The sequence below is a fragment of the Elaeis guineensis genome, chromosome 1 (genome assembly GCF_000442705.2).
Source record: "Elaeis guineensis isolate ETL-2024a chromosome 1, EG11, whole genome shotgun sequence".
NCBI classification, from domain to species: Eukaryota; Viridiplantae; Streptophyta; class Magnoliopsida; order Arecales; family Arecaceae; genus Elaeis; species Elaeis guineensis.
In genome coordinates, this window is record NC_025993.2 from 106,700,419 (window position 1) to 106,718,649 (window position 18,231).

Here is an 18,231-nt window from a genome sequence, read left to right on the forward strand (position 1 = left end):
TATGGCAACAATAAAAGTGATATATTTTTGAAAGGGATAGGACCTATCTTTACCTATTAGTTGGTGCTTGGATGCATTTATTATGTAAGCCATTTTAAATAATAAAATAATTAGTTAAATTACCTTGTATTTGTATGGAGAGGGGAGGCCATCACGAGCGGGCCGATGAGGGGAGACCGTCGCAGGCGATCATCAGGGAGGGGGGCATCGCATTGTGGGCCGATGAGGGAGGCCATTGTGGGCAGTCGCCAGGGAGGGGAGGGGGGCCGTCGCAGGCGGGAAGTGGAGGGGGCCGTCGTAGGCGGGGAGTGGAGGAGAGAATAGGAGTTTCGGACATCGGGGAGGGGAGGGGCCGTCGCACCACAGGCCGGCGAGGGGAGGCCATCGTGGGAGGTCGCCAGGGAAGGGAGGGCAGACCGGGGAGAAGAAGATGGGGTTCGAGCATGACACCCACTAGGAGTCTTCCTTCGTCTTGTCTTTTTTTTTTTTGCTGTCTGATGGAGTTTAGGGTTTGAAAGGATATATTGGGTATTATTTAAAGTCATCTCCCGTCAAAACTATTGGGTCATGGTTAGGAGTGACAAAAATCGATCCGACCCACCAACCCGACCCGCATTTGACCCGTGTTAAATAGATTTAGGTTTGGATTAAACAGTTTTGGGTCATAAATGGATCGACCTGTTTAATCTATTTAATAATCAGGTCAGGTTCAGATTTTAAGTTACTGACCCGTTTAATCCGTTTAATAAATGGGTTGAATCAGATCGGATCGGATCGGGTTATAACCCATTTAACCCGTTATTTATAACCTTAAGGTTCTGACTCCTTAACCGGCTTAACTCTTAAGTGTTATCAGGTTATATTCTTTCATTCGATCGGATGAAACGTCACTTCCCATCCCAGGCTCGCCGCTCGCATCTATTCTCCTTCCCTCCTCTAGGGTTTTCATTCCATCCCCTCTAGGGTTTCCATTCCATCCCTCCTCTCAACCGACGATCCCCCACCGTCTTCCCCACCATCAGCAATAGGTGGCCATCTACTACCGGCTCCTCTCCATTTGTGATCATGCTGAAGGAAACTCAGAGAAAATTCAGGTATTCCCCTCCTCCTTCTCAACCTCCTCCCTTAGATGGTGCTTCTCCCCGGTCTCCCCTCATCATGGGAGCGCCAGCCGGGACCTGGCCTCCATCTTTACTCTTTAGCCATTGTGACACCCGACATCACGATGATAGCAAACTCGGAGGAATCGCGAGGATTTTTGCTCTGATCTCTGGGGTTGGTGTTCCCCTCCGATCTTTATGGTTGGTATTCGATCTAGATCCGAAGATTTTTTTCTTGAATTTACATTAGGGTTTTTGAGATTTCATAGTGATCTGATCTATTATTCTGCGATTTCATAGTCATTTATATATTGTCTCATTTATGCAATCGATTTACTGATTTTTTTTTTGGATTTACGTTAGGGTTCCTGGGAGGTTTGTGTGATCTGATCTTTGCTCAGCTGGTTTAAATCAGAGATTTTTGTCTAACTATTTATGCTCTGATTTATGGGTTTCTAACTCTCTGATGATCATTGTTTATCAGATTAGGTTTTTTCTTGGATTTACGTTAGGGTTCCTGAGACTCAATTATTTCTAACAGCAACAATCTTGGATGGCCTTCTTCTATAGGCAACCGATTATGGTCATTTTGATTTACCCATGGATTAATTATCACTTTATCAGATCTGAGCCTTGTCTTCTTTTCTAGATATGCATGGATCTTTCTTTTTCATTCTTTTCGATGGCTACAGCATGGTGCAAGTGATAGAGAAGGTCGGTTCTAAAAGTGGGAGGACTTCTTGGATGCTTATCTATGAAACAATTTAAATGTCTAAACAAGTTCAACAGGTTGGGTCAAGTCGGATTTAGAGATTAAATGGCAATTTAGAGGATCAAGCACGATTGCAGCTGATCAGGTGCACCTTCTAAAATTTTCTGTTAGTTTATGAGCTACTATAAAGAATGAAACATTTGGTTTTTAGTTGTTGATAGATCGCTGCAAGGCATTCAAATAATTCAAGCAGCAGCGGGAGTGGCGAAGACGATGCTCGTCAGTGATACCAGATGAGAGCCCCATCCTCTCCTGGGTCCTCTTGAGAATCTACCGGTGGTTCAGATTGCTGCTGGCCATTGCTACCTTGCAGCACTTGGTTTTCACTTGTTGGCCATTCCTTCACAATTGTCTTTCTATTTGGTGTGCTTGTAAAGAGCTAATATATTTCTCCTATGTCATTATATGAGAACTTTGATGCTGAAATTCTTCAATCAGCATGCATTTGAATGCTTGACATTGGTAAATTAATTTTTATTGACAGTAAGTTGATTGCTCATTGTTATCAGTTTTTCCCTTTCAAAAATGGACGATGGATATAGGTATTCTTTGATTTAGATATTATTCTTATTGTAATTATTCTCATTCTTGTTGATGTAAGTCTCAGGACAAACAGTTTTGCAGAAGTCAAGTTGCCCAAATTTTTGTTCATTTAATATTTGTAAATACCAGTTAATTGATGTATGTAATGGTCCAGGTATGGAAGATTAATTAGCTTCTCTATTTCTGTTAATTATCTGGATTTTGTGGTCTTCGCCTGTCTGCATGCGCATATAATTTTCTGTCTCACTCTGTATTTATGTTAATTTTGATTATCTCTGTATCTAAACAGGTTAAATGGATTGGATCAGGTCAGGTAAATAGGTTAGCTGTTTATTAAACAGGTTAAATGATAAACGAGTTAAACAGATCGGGTCGGGTCTGATAAACAGGTTAACTGTTTAATAAATAGGTTAAATGGGTCGGGTCGGATGATCTATTTATTAAATGGATCAGATTCAGGTTGAAAAATCTGACTTGTTTAATAAATAGATCGGGTTCAGGTTTGATATTTTCTGATCCGATCCGTATCCGATCCGATCCATATCCGATCCGATCCGATCCGATTGCCATCTCTAGTCATGATAAGTGGGGATCGGAAGTTACAGTTTTGATCAATGGAGAGTTTTTATTATAGCAGTGTCAATTGGAAGATCAATAATTAAATATCAAAAAAAATTACTTGTCTTGACGTGACGCTGCTGCCTCACTTTATGATTCGATGGACCTGTGATCTCCAGCCACAACTTAATACTGAATGACCGGTGCCCAGTAGAACTTTTTTTCAATACATTCAACTTAGGAGGCTAATCCTGATATGTACTACCAAATTTAATTCCGCCTTCATTTTAAAGGTGTTACCAAATTTTGCATGTCATATTTGTATGGTATGCTGAATGATTTTGTTTCACCATAAGCTAAATACACTTTTTGCAGAATCTCCATGAAAGATTGCATTCTAGTTGCATCTTTTTTCCTTTGCTGACAAATAAGCTACTTTAAAATATACATGTATCTATCTATCTATCTAATACAGGTTCATTTTTCTTTAAACATCCAGAATCACATTGTAGGAATGCCAGATTTTGATTTTATTGCTCCAATTCCAACATTTTCTTCAGGAATTTGAGACAGTTTTACATGTCGCTAGATAAAGCTTTCTTTCATTATTGATTCCAACATCCTCCCTAGGAGGAAAAAAGAATAAGAAAATAAGTTTTGAAATTTGTTCATTATTCACCACTGGAGGAATTTTGATAGGGATGTATATATGGTATAGGAATAATACTGTTGAATTTCATCCAAGAGGCCAAAATCTTCTCCATTCTTTTCGACTGCTGTCTCTGTTGGAATTGGATATGGGAATGCTCCCAAGTAAAACCAAGAAAGTAAAATAAATAGTTCAAACAAGCATCTCGTATGGCTAACCAAGTCACAAGTTCCATGATTATTAATTGATACCTTTTAACTTTATTCACTTTGTGCCTCAGGAGCACTTTGAAGCATTGATAGAATCAGTCACATGTTGACTTCACAAAATTTCTTCTGTTCTTGCATCGAAACTTACCATCATACTGAGTGTGGTAAGATCCTCCAACCTCGTCTTCTTTGCATCCCTGGCCTGTAGGTTCCAAGCTTGAACTGGCTTGGCACTGACTATTGCAAAGATATGCCTATCAGAAAAGTCTTGTACTGGCCTCTGAATCAGTCAAGTCAATGATGCTGAGAAAGAAAAGTGCACTGCCCTCTAATTATGCACCAATACTATAACAGTAAGCTTCCAATTCTAGAGGTTTGCTGCTGTAAGAGTCTTACTTCATCACTTATCTATGAATGCTTGAATCTTATCCACATCCCTTTTCTTTCAGAATATCAAAAGAATCTTTAAGTCACTGCATCACGGTGATTGAATTTTCAGTATATATGACAGCTTTAAGCAGGCAATTGTTGGAACATGCTATTTAGTTTATTCTCCACATATATCATTTTGTTGGATGGGCACTATATATTTCTGCAAGTGGCTGAACAGCATCTGATATCAATTTCTTGCTAGCCCAACTTGCCTTGGCATCTTTTCTGATGAAGTTGGTCTTTTTCAGTGCTAAGTTTCAAAATATATCTCATAGGGCTTCAATTATTTGCTAAAACAAGATTGTTAAATTTCTTCCATTTTATCTCTGATAATGTCTCTATTCTAGGTTACCCCTACAATTTGGACTTTGATTATGGTGCTCTGGGCCAGCTGCAACATTTTTCCATCAACAATCTCGGTGATCCCTTCATTGAAAGCAACTATGGTGTCCATTCCAGGCAGTTTGAAGTGGGAGTATTAGATTGGTTTGCTCGTTTATGAGAATTAGAAAAGAATGAATACTGGGGTTGCATCACAAATTGCGGTACCGAAGGGAATCTGCATGGTATTCTTGTCGGGTCAGTAGCCATACACTGGGTTTGATGTCCAAAAATGCTTAAGTAACACAAATGACACGCACAGAGCTGCAACCTCCCCCCAACTCCACAAAAGAAAAGAAAAGAAAAGAAACACACGGAAAAAAAGAAAGAAAGGAGAAAGAAAATAAAAGAAAGAAAGAGATCGAGCTTTTCCATTGCTCCTCTCTCCTGAGCCTCTATGGCATCAATACAGGAATTAGCAATTGGTAGGCAACGCCTAGGTTATGCTGGCACAGTTCATTATCTTAAGATAAACGAACAGTTTTCTTCTTTCGAAAGATGAAATATAAAATAATCTGGCTATTTGTATTTTAACACTGCTATTCTCTTTGCCATTGGCTGTGCAGGAGGGAACTTTTTCCAGATGGAATCTTGTATGCCTCAACAGAATCCCACTACTCAGTTTTTAAAGCAGCAAGGATGTATCGAATAGAATGCGTAAAGGTTGACACTCAGGTTTCGGGTGAGATTGATTGCAAAAACTTCAGAAATAAACTATTCCAAAACAAGGAAAAGCCAGCCATTGTCAATGTCAACCTTGGTAATATACCCTCCATTTTTTCTTTTTCTAGCCTCCATATTAGTTTTCTATCGGCTTTCTAATTTTTATGATCTGCAGGAACAACGGTGAAGGGAGCAGTTGATGATCTTGATATGGTTATTCAAACTCTTGAAGAAAGTGGATTTAAAGACAAATTCTATATTCATTGCGATGGTGCTCTCTTTGGGCTCATGATGCCATTTGTTAAGCGCGTCTGTTCTTTTTTACTTTATTAACTCTGTTGGGATATACCGATCGATCGACCGACCGATCGGCCGAGAGTGTGTCGGTCGGGCAGACCCTTTCTGCCCTCTCTCCCGACTACACCGGGGGGTCCGGTGTCTGACCCCCGCGACGTGCCCGACTGACCGTCGAAGGGGTCTGAATCTTCACCCGACGCCCCTCAGCTGGCCACCGACCTAAGGTCGGTCGACTTCTCCAATCATCGTACTACTGCCAGAGACTGTCAGTCCTGACAACGGCATGCGGCGCTACCGCCTAGCGGCATTATCCCGCCTATGGCTTTGTCAACCCTGGTGATTTGACGGCCCCATGGCGATTTGACACCTTTACGGCGACTTTGACATTCTACAGTGAATTGACAATTCTCCAATTGTCCGCGCCATTAATGGCGGTGCCATACCGTGCTCCACTATATATATCGGGGAAGGCAACAGTGCTAGGGGTCCTTCCGAAAACTCTCAGGCTTGCTCCCTTTCTTTCTCTCTCTCAATTGAGCTCTCTGTCTTCATTTCACTGTTGCCCAGTCTCCTCCCTGACTTGACCGTCGGAGGGTCCCCGCCGGAGCCGCCTCCGGTCAGTGTGGACTTTCTTTTTGCAGGCGCTCGTTCCCGGCGACCAGGCGACGGAGGGGATTGGCCGTAACAGATTGGCACGCCAGGTAGGGGGTGGAAACGCGCACAGGACGTTACGGTATGCTATCCCCATGAAATTCGAGATGACGAAGACGAGAGCTCAGCGATCGAGGGTCACCGGGTCGGCGAGGCGCTCTTCCCGTCGGGAAGAAGCCTCTCCTCCACCCTCCGCGGTGGAACCCAGCTCACCGCACCCCGCGGTGACCACGGAGGTGCAGATCGTGGCGATCGTGCGGCAGATGACCGTGCTGACGGACGCGGTCAAGAGCCTTCAGCAACAGCCGGTCCAACTGCCGCCATCACCGATCGGGCAACCGGCGGCACGTCCGATGCCCTCCAGGAGCAGCCGCCAACGCCCGCATCGATCTCCGTCGCCTCCGCAGGAGCACCTGCCGTAACGCTCCCACGGAGAGGAGGAGGGGCAGCCACGGTGCGACGCCCATCGGCCCCGACGGCTTTCTCCCTCCCAGCTAGAACGAGCGAGGAAGGAGAAGCGGCCGCGAACGTCGTCTGCCTCTCTCTCGGACTCTTTCGGAGACTCTACTCCTGGGGTCTCCCAGCACCGACGGATCGACGACTACGAACGCAGGTTCGACGAGATCGACCGTCGGCTTGCCCAGTTACAGGTGGACGGGCAGAAGTCCTCGAACGATGTTGACTTCCAAACCGTCGAACCTCTCTCCCGACTTATCCTTGACGAACCGATCCCGAGTCGGTTCAAGATGCCGCACGTGGAGCCTTACGACGGCTCCACCGACCCCATCGACCACCTGGAGAGCTACAAAGCTCTCATGACGATCCAAGGGGCAACCGACGCTCTCCTTTGCGTTGGCTTTCCCGCCACGCTACGCAAAGCTGCCAGGGTCTAGTACTCCGATCTTCGATCAGAAAGTATCCACTCCTTCGGGCAGCTCGAGCACTCCTTCGCGGCCTACTTCAGCACCAGCCGAAGGCCGTCCCGAATATCGGATAGCCTTTTCTCCCTTAAACAAGAGAAAAATGAGACGCTCCGACACTTCGTGGCGTGGTTCAACACGGCCACGCTTGAGGTTCGGGACCTCAATGAGGACATGGCCATTTCGGCCATGAAACGGGGGCTGAGGGCGTCCCGATTTACCTACTCCCTGGACAAAACCCTCCCCCGGACGTATGCTGAGTTGCTGGAGCGCACGTACAAGTATATGCGCGCGGACGAGGGAGCTTCCGACCGACGCCTGGCCGAGCCTAAAGGTCCGAAGGAGAAACGGAGAAAGGGTCGGGACCCAGCTGTGCCTGGCGGGCCCCCGACCGACGGTCGGGTGTCGCCACCACGACGGGACAAGAGGTCACCCCGACGTCGGAGCCCGAGGCCGACATGCCCCAGGTACGATTCCTACACTCTCCTTTCTGCTCCTCGTGTGCAGATTTTGATGGAGATCGAAGGGGAAGAGTACCTGCGACGGTCTCCACCTTTGAAGGCAAAGGACCTCGACCGACGAAAATACTGCCGATTCCACCGGGGCCACGGCCACAACACCGAGCAATGTATCCAGCTTAAGGATGAGATCGAAGCCCTCATCCGTCGGGGGTATCTCGATAAATTTCGGAGGAACCCGCCAGCTCGACCAGTTGCCGACCGACGACCCCAGCCGACCCAAGAAGCGACTGATAATCAACCTACGGCCGGGATCATCAACATGATCTCCAAACGGCTGGACCCGGGGACGTCCGCTGGAGGGGAGCCGGCGAAGAGGCTACGCCCGGACGATGCGATTACCTTTACAGAAGAAGATGTTCGGGGCATCCAAATCCCCCATGATGGTGCTGTTGTTGTCTCGGCGACAATAGCCAATTATGATGTAAAATTTTTTTTTGTAGATAATGGAAGTTCAACAAACGTTCTGTTTTACTCGACCTTCTCACGGATGCGACTGTCGGCTGACCGACTCAAGAGAGTCCCTACGCCCCTAATAGGTTTCGCTGGAGACGCTGTCGCAGTGGAAGGAGAGGTCACCCTGCCAGTGACAACTGGAGCCGAACCACGACAAAGCACGGTCCTCCTGACTTTCGCGGTCGTCCGGGTGCCCTCCGCCTACAACGCCATACTCGGAAGACCCGGACTGAACGCCCTTAAGGTGATAGTTTCGACGTATCATCTCTTGGTTCGATTTTCGACCAAAAATGACATCGGAGAGATGCGCGGAGATCAACACCTCGCCCGTCGATGCTTTCAGATCTCCGCTCAAAGCGACGAGTCGAAAGGCCTCCTGACGGCCGATAAGCTGGACCAACGGGAGGAAGAAGAGCGGGATGAGCCGGCCGAACAGCTCGTTCCCATCACGATAGCAGGGAACCCCGACCAAAAGGTGTGGGTCGGGTCTCAATTACCCGACCCCGAGCGGCAACATTTGGCAGAGCTACTAAAGGCAAATACCGACGTATTCGCTTGGTCGGCGGCGGATATGCCGGGAATTCCCCAGAGATGATGACCCATCGACTCAACATTAACCCATCAGCGAGGCCAATAAGGCAGAAGAAAAGATCTTTCGCTCCAGAAAGACAGAAGGCCATCGACGTGGATAAGCTACTCGAGGCAGGCTTCATCAGGGAGACCACTTATCCCGATTGGCTCGCCAACGTGGTGATGGTGAAAAAAGCCAACGGGAAATGGAGAATCTGCATCGACTACACCGACTTGAATCGAGCCTGTCCAAAGGACAGCTTCCCACTTCCGAAGATCGATTAGCTGGTGGATGCGACGTCCGGCTACCGACTGCTCAGCTTCATGGATGCCTTCGCAGGGTACAACCAGATCTGGATGGCGCCCGAAGATGAGAATCACACCGCCTTCATGACCGCCAAGGGCCTCTACTGCTACAGAGTAATGCCGTTCAGACTGAAAAATGCTGGCACCACCTACCAACGACTGGTTAACAAGGTCTTTAAAGATCAGATCGGGCGCAACATGGAAGTGTACGTTGACGACATGCTGGTAAAGAGTGCGCAAATTCTGGATCATGTCCGAGATCTTGAAGAAACCTTCTGCACTCTACGACGACACCGGATGAAGCTAAACCCGACCAAGTGCACCTTCGGGGTGACCTCGGGGAAGTTTCTAGGATTCCTCGTCTCACAATAGGAAATCGAGGCTAACCCCGAGAAGATCAGGGCCATCATCGACATGCGACACCCGGACACCAAGAAGGAGGTGCAGCAACTCAACGGAAGGATCATCGCGCTCAGCCGATTCATTTCTCGGTCGGCTGAGAGATGCCTCCCGTTCTTCAAAACCTTGCAACAAGCCAAGCAGTTCTCCTGGCTGGATGAGTGCCGGCAAGCCTTCGAGGAACTGAAGAGGTACCTGTCCTCTCCGTCGCTCCTCGTGAGACCGAAGGTCGGGGAGGTCCTGTACCTTTACCTGGCTACTTCTCCGGAGGCAGTTAGTTCGGTGCTCATTCGAGAGAACGAGAACCGAGTCCACCAACCGATATATTATGTCAGCAAGGTACTCCACGAAGCCGAGACTCGGTACTCGAAAGCAGAAAAAATGATTTTCGCTCTAGTCATTTCGGCACAGTGACTCTATCCGTACTTTCAGGCACACGTCATCGTGGTCCTCACCGACCAGCCCTTGAGAGCCATCTTGCACTGCCCAGACACATCAGGAAGGCTGGCGAAATGGGCCGTGAGACTGAGCGAATTCGACATCCAATACCGGCCACGATCTGCCCTCAAAGCTCAGGTTCTGGCCGACTTCATCACCGAATGCCCGACGACCGACCTACCGTCGGGGGAGGGAAGCCCGGCGGAGGTCGGGACCCGCGACTGTGACCCCGACTCGACCTGAGTGTTGCACATCGACCGAGCTTCCAATGCTCAGGGGAGCGGGGCCGGTTTCCTACTCACCAACTCAGAGGGGGTGGTTACTGAGCACGCCCTCCGATTCGACTTCAAGGCCTCCAACAATCAGGCCGAGTATGAGGCGCTCGTCGCGGGTTTGAAATTAGCATTGGAGCTCGGAGTTGACCGACTCAAAGTCTTCTCCGACTCCCAACTGGTCGTTGGGCAGATCAAAGGCGAGTTCGAAGCACGAGATTCGACCCTGGTCAAATACCGCCAAAAAGTAAAAGATCTCGTGACGCGCTTCGAATACTTCGAGATCTCCCACATCCCCAGAACAAAAAATGCTCGGGCCGACGCGCTCTCCAGGCTCGCGACGTCCGACTACTGCGCCTTGGGCCGGATGTTCATGGAAAGTCTTGAACGGTCGAGCGTCGACGAGGTCGGGGAAGTACTGCAATTAGTGGCGGAGCCGAGCTGGATGGACCCGATCGCTCAGTACCTGACCGACGGATCTACCCCCGAAGACCCTGCGGAGGCCAAACGACTCCGGTGGACGGCTTTCCAGTACGTAATGATCGACGGCCGACTGTATAAAAGGTCATTCTCTCTTCCCTTACTGAAGTGCCTGGGGCCAACCGACGCGGACTATGCCCTCAAAGAAGTACATGAAGAAATCTGTGGCGATCACTTGGGGGGCAAGTCTCTGGCTTACAAAGTCCTGCGACAGGACTACTACTGGCCCACTATGAAGAAGGACGCTGCTGAATTGGTTCGGAGGTACGAACCATGCCAGAAGTATGCCAACATACAGCACCGACCCGCCAGCCAGCTTGCTCCGGTCATCGCCCTGTGGCCCTTCGTCCAGTGGGGAATCAACATACTCGGACCTTTTCCCCCAGCATCCGGACAACGAAAATTCATCGACGTCGCGATCGACTACTTCACGAAATGGGTGGAAGCCGAATCCTTAGCACAAATCACTGAGCGGAAGATGAAAGACTTCGTACAGAAGTCCATCATCTTTCGGTTCGGACTGCCAAACACCATCATTACCGACAATGGGCGGTAGTTTGACAACCAGGACTTCAGAGATTTCTGCGCGAGATTTCACATCACACACTGACTAACCTCGATCGGGCATCCACAGTCCAACGGCGAGGTCGAGGTGACCAACCGGACCATATTGCACGGGCTCAAAATCCGACTGAATAAAGCCAAGGGCCTCTGGGTCGAAGAGCTGAACTCTGTCCTGTGGGCGTACCGGACGACACCCCGTATCCCGATCGGAGAATCACCTTTCAGCTTGGCCTATGGAACCGAAGCCATGATCCCGCTGGAGATCGGATTGCCATCAACTAGGGTCGAGCAATACCGTGAGCCAGAGAACTCCGAGTGTCGGAGGGCCGACTTGGACTTCTTGCCCGAGCTCCATCGTGAGGCCCAACTTCGTATGGCTTCTTACCGACAAAAGGTGGCCCGATATTACAACGCCAGGGTAAAGCCAAAGCTCTTTCGACCTGGAGACCTGGTCTTGAGAAGGGCGGAGGTCTCGAAACCCTCGGATCAAGGAAAATTATCCCCGAACTGGGAGGGACCCTACAAGGTGGCCGACGCCTACGGACCGAGAGCTTACCGACTGGAAACCCTGGAAGGAAAAACCATCCCCCGAACCTAGAACGCCGACAATCTGAGGTTGTACCATCAGTGAAATCTGTACCTCCCCCCATTGGGGATACGAACTCGATTTAAACTTCGGAGTCTGGAATTTCGACCCTTCGACTGGGGTTCGGCGCTCGACGTCCCAACACGGACTTTACGTTCTACTTCGGGCCATCGGACTGGCTGTCGGTGTTTCGTCGAACGTTTAAAGAACCGACGCACTTGCAAAAATGGGAGTTACACTCCTTCTACAACTTTCGGCTAGAACGTTCGGGCAGAACGATCAGCCGACTCACCGACCCTGCTCCGGCCGGGAAAGGCAAAAGCGCCAATGCAACCAACGCTGCGTTCGCAACTTACCGACCAGGTCGAAGCCGGTCGAAGGGTATTCGGCTTACCATCGTTTATCACACGGTGCTACACAAGCGCCCGACCAAAGTCTGGGTGAGGGAAACTCGACTTACCATCGCCTTCCCGACTGGACGCGTCGACTGCGTGCGACAATGTAGCAGATGCAGTCTGACCGATCACATCGGATGACATTCGGGTCATCGGGATGCGCCCAAAAGCCAGTCGACTATCTTCCCCACGAACGACCTTCGACTCTGCCAGTGCGGCCGACTCAGCACGCTCGTGCCTTAAAGTCGGTCGACCCCTGACTCACGCCAGGACGACGTGCGTTCGACTCACGCCAGGACGACATGCGTTCGACTCACGCCAGGACGATGTGCGTTCGACTCTGGCATTCGATTTGTGGCCTAACGACGGATGTTCGGTCTAGGTCCTGAAACGGGCGATCAGTGGTCGGGGTTTGTCTTGCTTACCTCACACTGAACCGCCGACTATCTCAACTAACGACTCGGGGTGACGATTGGGTGTCCTAATGCGGCACGCCAAGACTGCTCCCTCCGACCTTATGACCCCGTGATTATAAGCACATCCCAGCAGGCAAGAAAAGGAAGTCGAAAGAGAAACTAGAAAGTTCTTAAGTTCATTCGGTTACAAAATCGGGCCGAAGCCCGATTACAAGTGTGCTAAGAAAACCAAAAACGATAAAAGAAGATGAGGCCACGATCATCCTTCGGAGTCAATCTCCTCGACTGACGGAAGCTCGGGGATGACCGGTGTATCCACCGTGATCGGCACTGGGTCGACGGCCGAAACAGGATCGTCGGTCGGTGCTGGACTGGCGGTCGGCGTCGGATCACGGGTCGGGTCCTGGCCAGAAGTCAGGGTCGTCTCTCCTTCGGCAATCTGTTCTGGAACGGCCTCTCCCGCCACGGCGACGCCTCCCGACGATGGGTCGGCCATCTCTTCCGTGGCTTGGTCCTCGACCCCCGGTGGGATGATGCCGCTGAGGTCCAGCTTCGGGTACAGGGCTTGGACTGCATCCCGACCATCCTCGTACCCCACCCGGTACGACACGAAGCCGGACTCCAGTAGCTCCTCTCGGTACCGGTCGGAGCCACGGAAGTCGTCCACCGCCCGACTCGCCGACTCCTTCGCCGACCTTGCCTCCGCTTCCGCCCGATCGAGAGAGTCCTTCGCCGACTCTGCCTCTGCCTTCGCTATGTCGGCATCGGCCTGGGCAATCGACAAGTCCTCCTCAGCCTTGGCAAGATTCTTCAGGCTGACCCAGAGCTGCTCGTGTTCGGCCTCAAGCTTGACGGCGACGTCGTCCCGCTCGCACCGCAGACGGTGTGCAGTCCGACCCTTGCGCTTGGCTTCTTTTCGGGCCGACTTGAGCTCGGACCCGAGACGAGAGACCTCATCCACCAACTTCGCCTCCCGATCGGCCGACTGCTTCAGGTGTTCGACCAGCATCGCCCGATCGGCTTCGACGGCCGCCGCCCTGTCCTTCCAAGCCGCCCGGACGTTCCCAAACCTCCGGTACCCGGCTTCAAGTTCGGACATGGTATATATCAGCTGCGGACGCGGGCACTACGTCAGGAAAATGAAGTAATAAAAACACTAAAGAAAAAGGAGACGAAGTAGAACTTACCCCGACCATGGTCGGGTAGAACGAAGATAGCATCTCGATCACTTGCCGAGACCTCAGCACCTCCACGTCGGCTGGGAGGAGGATCCCTTGGAACAGCCTCCTGGCCAGGTTGTGGTCGGCCAGTGCCGATGCTCCTTCGGAGAACTGAGCGCCAGGCGGCGCAGTGCGACTCCCCGACCTTGTGTCGTCAGTGGGGTCCATCGGGGCTTTCACCCGATCGGCCACCCCAGCCAGTGGATCCGGTAAGGAGGGGATGCTTGAGTTTGACGCAGCAACCCCCGTTGCAGCTGCAGACGCCGTCGGATAGCGTTCGGGTTCCCGAACGGCGTCCGACGCCACTCTCGTCGGCGAAGCCGGACGTTCCTTCAACCGCTTCCTCCACCGGCCGCTCCTCCGGTTGCACCGTCGGAGCCGAGAGTGCGATCACCGGCTCCGACTGATCGGTCACCGACGCCGCGACGGTCGGCGCCGCTGTGGAGGGTTTCTTCAGCGGTCGTGAAGGTCCGACCCCCAACGCCGGCCTCTTCCTCGCCGCATATTGTCGGATTTCAGCGTCGGTCGGTCTCATCCTCGGCGGTGTCCCTGTGATACCGACAGAAGGATTAATATATGCACGAGAACGAATGCCAAATAAAAAGATAACCGATGGATCGGGCGATACCTAGACGGGGGACCAAGCTCAGGCTAGCATCATAGAGGGCTTGTTCGGTAACAAGCTCCCTCTGCTTCGGGACCGACATGTCCTTGAGTCGGTGGAAGTCCTCCCGGTCGTCCGCCTCCACCCGACTGTTCTCGTTCGCCTCGGTTTGGGGTGCGCCCCAATGAGAAGGGAAGCCCCAGGGAGAAGAAGAAGAAACAAAGAAAAACTGGTTCTTCCATCCGTGAATGGACGATGAAGGCCAGTGATGAAGGAAAGACCCTTCCGGGGGTTGAAGAGCCACCACCCTCGGGCCTTAGGGTGGGGTCGGAGGATAAAAAATACCCGAAAGAGAGAGATACGAGGGTTGGTCGGCAGAAGCTGACACAACAAGGCGAAGCTGATTATTAGCCGAACAGAGTTCGGCGCCAGTTGCGCTGGACAAAGTCCGTAATAATCCAGCAGATTTCGGACGAACTCCGAAATCGGAAGCCGAAGACCAGCCCGGAGGTCCTCGACGTACAGTGCCACCTGGCCCACCGGTGGGTTGTTAACCCGACCGCTGACCCCTGGGGCGGAAAGTTGGAACTGCTCCGGGATATGATACTGATCCCGAAGCCAATCAACATTCGGCCCCGAAAGCGAGAAAATCTCAACTTTCGAAGTCGACCGAGGGTCATCGGTCGGGTTTCCCGATCGAGCCCCCTGAGATGAGGTTCCGGCCATAACACCAGAACCAAGAGGAAGACAAGACCAAAGGAGAAGGAGAAGGAAGAAAGAAGGTTTAAAGGAAAGCTAGGGCAAAACAGGAAGGAGCACGAACCCCGGGTGGACCCTTGCGAGAGCGGAAGGGGAGGCAGCTGCCGGCGACGACGGAAGGATCGCTTGGGCAGAGTCTCCGCAGCAAATCGTCAGGAATGAAGCTTCAAGCACGAGTGGCCCTATATATATAGGGCCGTTCAACGGTCGAGATGACGCCGCGTCGATCGAGATTTCTCGGATGGATGACACGTGGCGGCATCCGGGCCCCCTTTCGGCCCGGCGGTTCGGCGCATCCATCCCGAGAAGGCCATGCCGCCTTCATTAAATGCGAAGGACGCTGGCCCGATAACCCCTGACACATGGCGGAAGAGCCGCGATTCGGAATTAAATTGCCCGCAGCGATTCGCGTTCCCGATGGGACGCCTGACAGCGCCCCGCGCTCCCAGAACCAGTGTTGGGCGGCGGTTTGCGTTCCCCAAAAGGCACCGGACACCCGATCGCCACACCGAATCGTCCGGCATCCGATCGTCTGACACCGAATCGTCCGACACCCGATCGCCTGACACCGAATCGCCCGACATCCGATCGCCTGGCACCAGATTGTTTGACGTCCCATCATCGGACAACGGGACACCTGACGTCGACCTGCCCGAACCATCCGCCGGTGAAGTCGGCAAATCTGGTCCGGGACGCAGCGAGGAGTCCACTCCTTTCACCCAACGTCCCGCCTGCGTGGAGACGCGGGCTAATGCGACATCAGGCTCAGGAGTGGGGGGGGCAACTGTTGGGATATACCGACCGACCGACCGATCGACCGACCGACCGACGGACCGGTCGAGAGTGTGTCGGTCGGGCAGACCCTTTCTGCCCTCCCGACCGACTACACCGGGAGGTCCGGTGTCCGACCCTCGCGACGTGCCCGACTGACCGTCGGAGGGGTCCGAATCTTCACCCGACGCCCCTCAGCTGGCCACCGACCTAAGGTCGGTCGACTTCTCCAATCGCCGTACTACTGCCAAAGACTGTCAGCCCTGTCAACGGCATGCGGCGCTACCGCCTAGCGGCATTATCCCGCCTATGGCTTTGTCAACTCTAGTGATTTGACGGCCCCACGGTGATTTGACACCTTTACGGCGACTATAACATTCTACAGTGAATTGACAATTCTCCAATTATCCGCGCCATTAATGATGGCGCCATATCGTGCTCCACTATATATATCGGGGAAGGCAACAGTGCTAGGGGTCCTTCCGAAAACTCTCAGGCTTGCTCCCTTTCTTTCTCTCTCTCAATTGAGCTTTCTGTCTTCATTTCACTGTTGCCCAGTCTCCTTCCTGACTTGACCGTCAGAGAGTCTCCGCCGGAGCCGCCTCCGGTCAGTGTGGACTTTCTTTTTGCAGGCGCTCATTCCCGGCGACCAGACGACGGAGGGGATTGACCGCAACAAACTCAATGCCTATTTACTGATTTCCAGATCCTGCTGACCTTTGCATCATGAAATATTTAATATTCTGTCTAGGTAATGAATTCTTAAATTTTGAAATGCATGCTTGGCCTGGCATCCAATTCCTGATATGGGTTATATATGACTTTGGTGTTGGACAGGCACCTAAAGTAACATTTAAAAAGCCTATTGGAAGTGTGAGCGTGTCTGGCCACAAGTTTGTTGGATGTCCTATGCCTTGCGGTGTGCAGATAACCAGACTGAAGCACATCAATGCCCTTTCAAGTAGTGTCGAGTATCTTGCTTCTAGGGATGCCACCATCATGGGCAGCCGTAATGGTCATGCCCCAATCTTCCTCTGGTATACACTAAATAGAAAAGGTTATAGAGGATGTCAGCAAGAAGTTCAGAAGTGCTTGAGGAATGCGCACTATCTAAAAGATCAACTTAAAGCAGCAGGAGTTGGTGCAATGCTTAATGAGCTCAGTAGCACTGTTGTATTTGAGAGGCCGAAAGGTGAGGAGTTTGTCCGACGCTGGCAACTTGCTTGTCAGGGAAATATTGCTCATGTTGTGGTGATGCCCAATGTCACGATTGAGAAGCTTGATACTTTCTTGGACGAACTGGTTCAGAAACGTTCTAGCTGGTATGAGGATGGGAAGATTGCATCTCCTTGTATTGCAGCAGATATAGGTGATGATAACTGTCTCTGTTCTTTGCATAAGAAGTGATGCATTATTGTACTAGAGGCTTGTTGTTTTTGTTGTTTGATGTGTGAACTCGTGTGCCTCGGTGCTCATTGTAGTAGGAAATAATTTTTGGTAATCATGAAGGAAAAATTTTTAATCTTTTCCAATATCGGTCTTTCAATAATTAACATCGACAAGAGCAGGCAAGGAGTTCGTGGTTCTTGTTTCTTAAATTTATATTTCTAACTGAAAACAGATCATATTGATTGATCTCAGTCTCCTTCTTATAATGATGCTAGCCTGCAAAAATTGTTGAATATGAACAAGTGTTGGATGGATCTGGGTACTTGCAGAGGTCTCTCCCTGCAACTGAGGAACCATGCACTAATCTAAATTTCTGTCAGTTCAGAGGATTTTCACGCTTAGAATTTTGTATCTGCAAACAAAATTATAGTTCAATTTGCAGGTGTTGACTTCGGATGAAGATCGGGCACCTGCAACAATGCTTGTCACTGGCAGCAGCCAACAGATAAGAGGTAAAATGTCTGATCAAATTCAATTTCCATTCCAAACCTTTTTTTGGTAGTATTTACATTCCATTTGATATGTTGAATTTTTTCAGTATTTGCTAGGCCCTATAAATTGCAGAGACTAGAGACTTCAGACCAACATTCCTCTGATTTCCTTCCCTTGGATATCAATCTAGTCTTGTGTTGCAGCAGTTTATGGGATGCGTTGCTGGTTTGTGGTTTTGGACGTTCAATCTCAAAATCCCTTTTTTTCTTGTGGAAAGTTAATATTTTGGTTTCATCATACAAGAACTGTGATACAGAAGCTGCCAGAAAAAGAAGCGTATTAACCCTTGGATATCACTGCTTTGACTCGCCGTTTACTGCATTGTATGTGACAACCCCCAAGGCCACCGTTCTCCCAAGAA

General features: G+C 50.5%; 1 protein-coding gene across 3 annotated transcripts; it reads left to right on the plus strand.

Moving 5' to 3' along the window:
• Positions 1-3,268: 3,268 nt before the first annotated feature.
• LOC105038449 (serine decarboxylase 1-like) lies at positions 3,269-17,501 on the plus strand. 3 transcript variants are annotated; one of them, XM_073258711.1, is made up of 5 exons: positions 3,269-3,995; positions 4,093-4,842; positions 5,211-5,404; positions 5,483-5,616; positions 16,767-17,501. In XM_073258711.1, the coding sequence occupies exons 3-5, from the start codon at positions 5,284-5,286 to the stop codon at positions 17,334-17,336; spliced, it is 825 nt and encodes a 274-aa protein (XP_073114812.1). In that variant the 5' UTR covers positions 3,269-3,995; positions 4,093-4,842; positions 5,211-5,283; the 3' UTR covers positions 17,337-17,501. The 3 variants fall into 3 exon arrangements, with proteins under 3 accessions (XP_073114812.1, XP_073114810.1, XP_073114808.1); XM_073258709.1 differs by having other exon boundaries at positions 3,269-4,842; XM_073258707.1 differs by lacking the exons at positions 3,269-3,995; positions 4,093-4,842 and adding an exon at positions 4,854-5,069.
• The last annotated feature ends 730 nt before the right edge of the window (positions 17,502-18,231 follow it).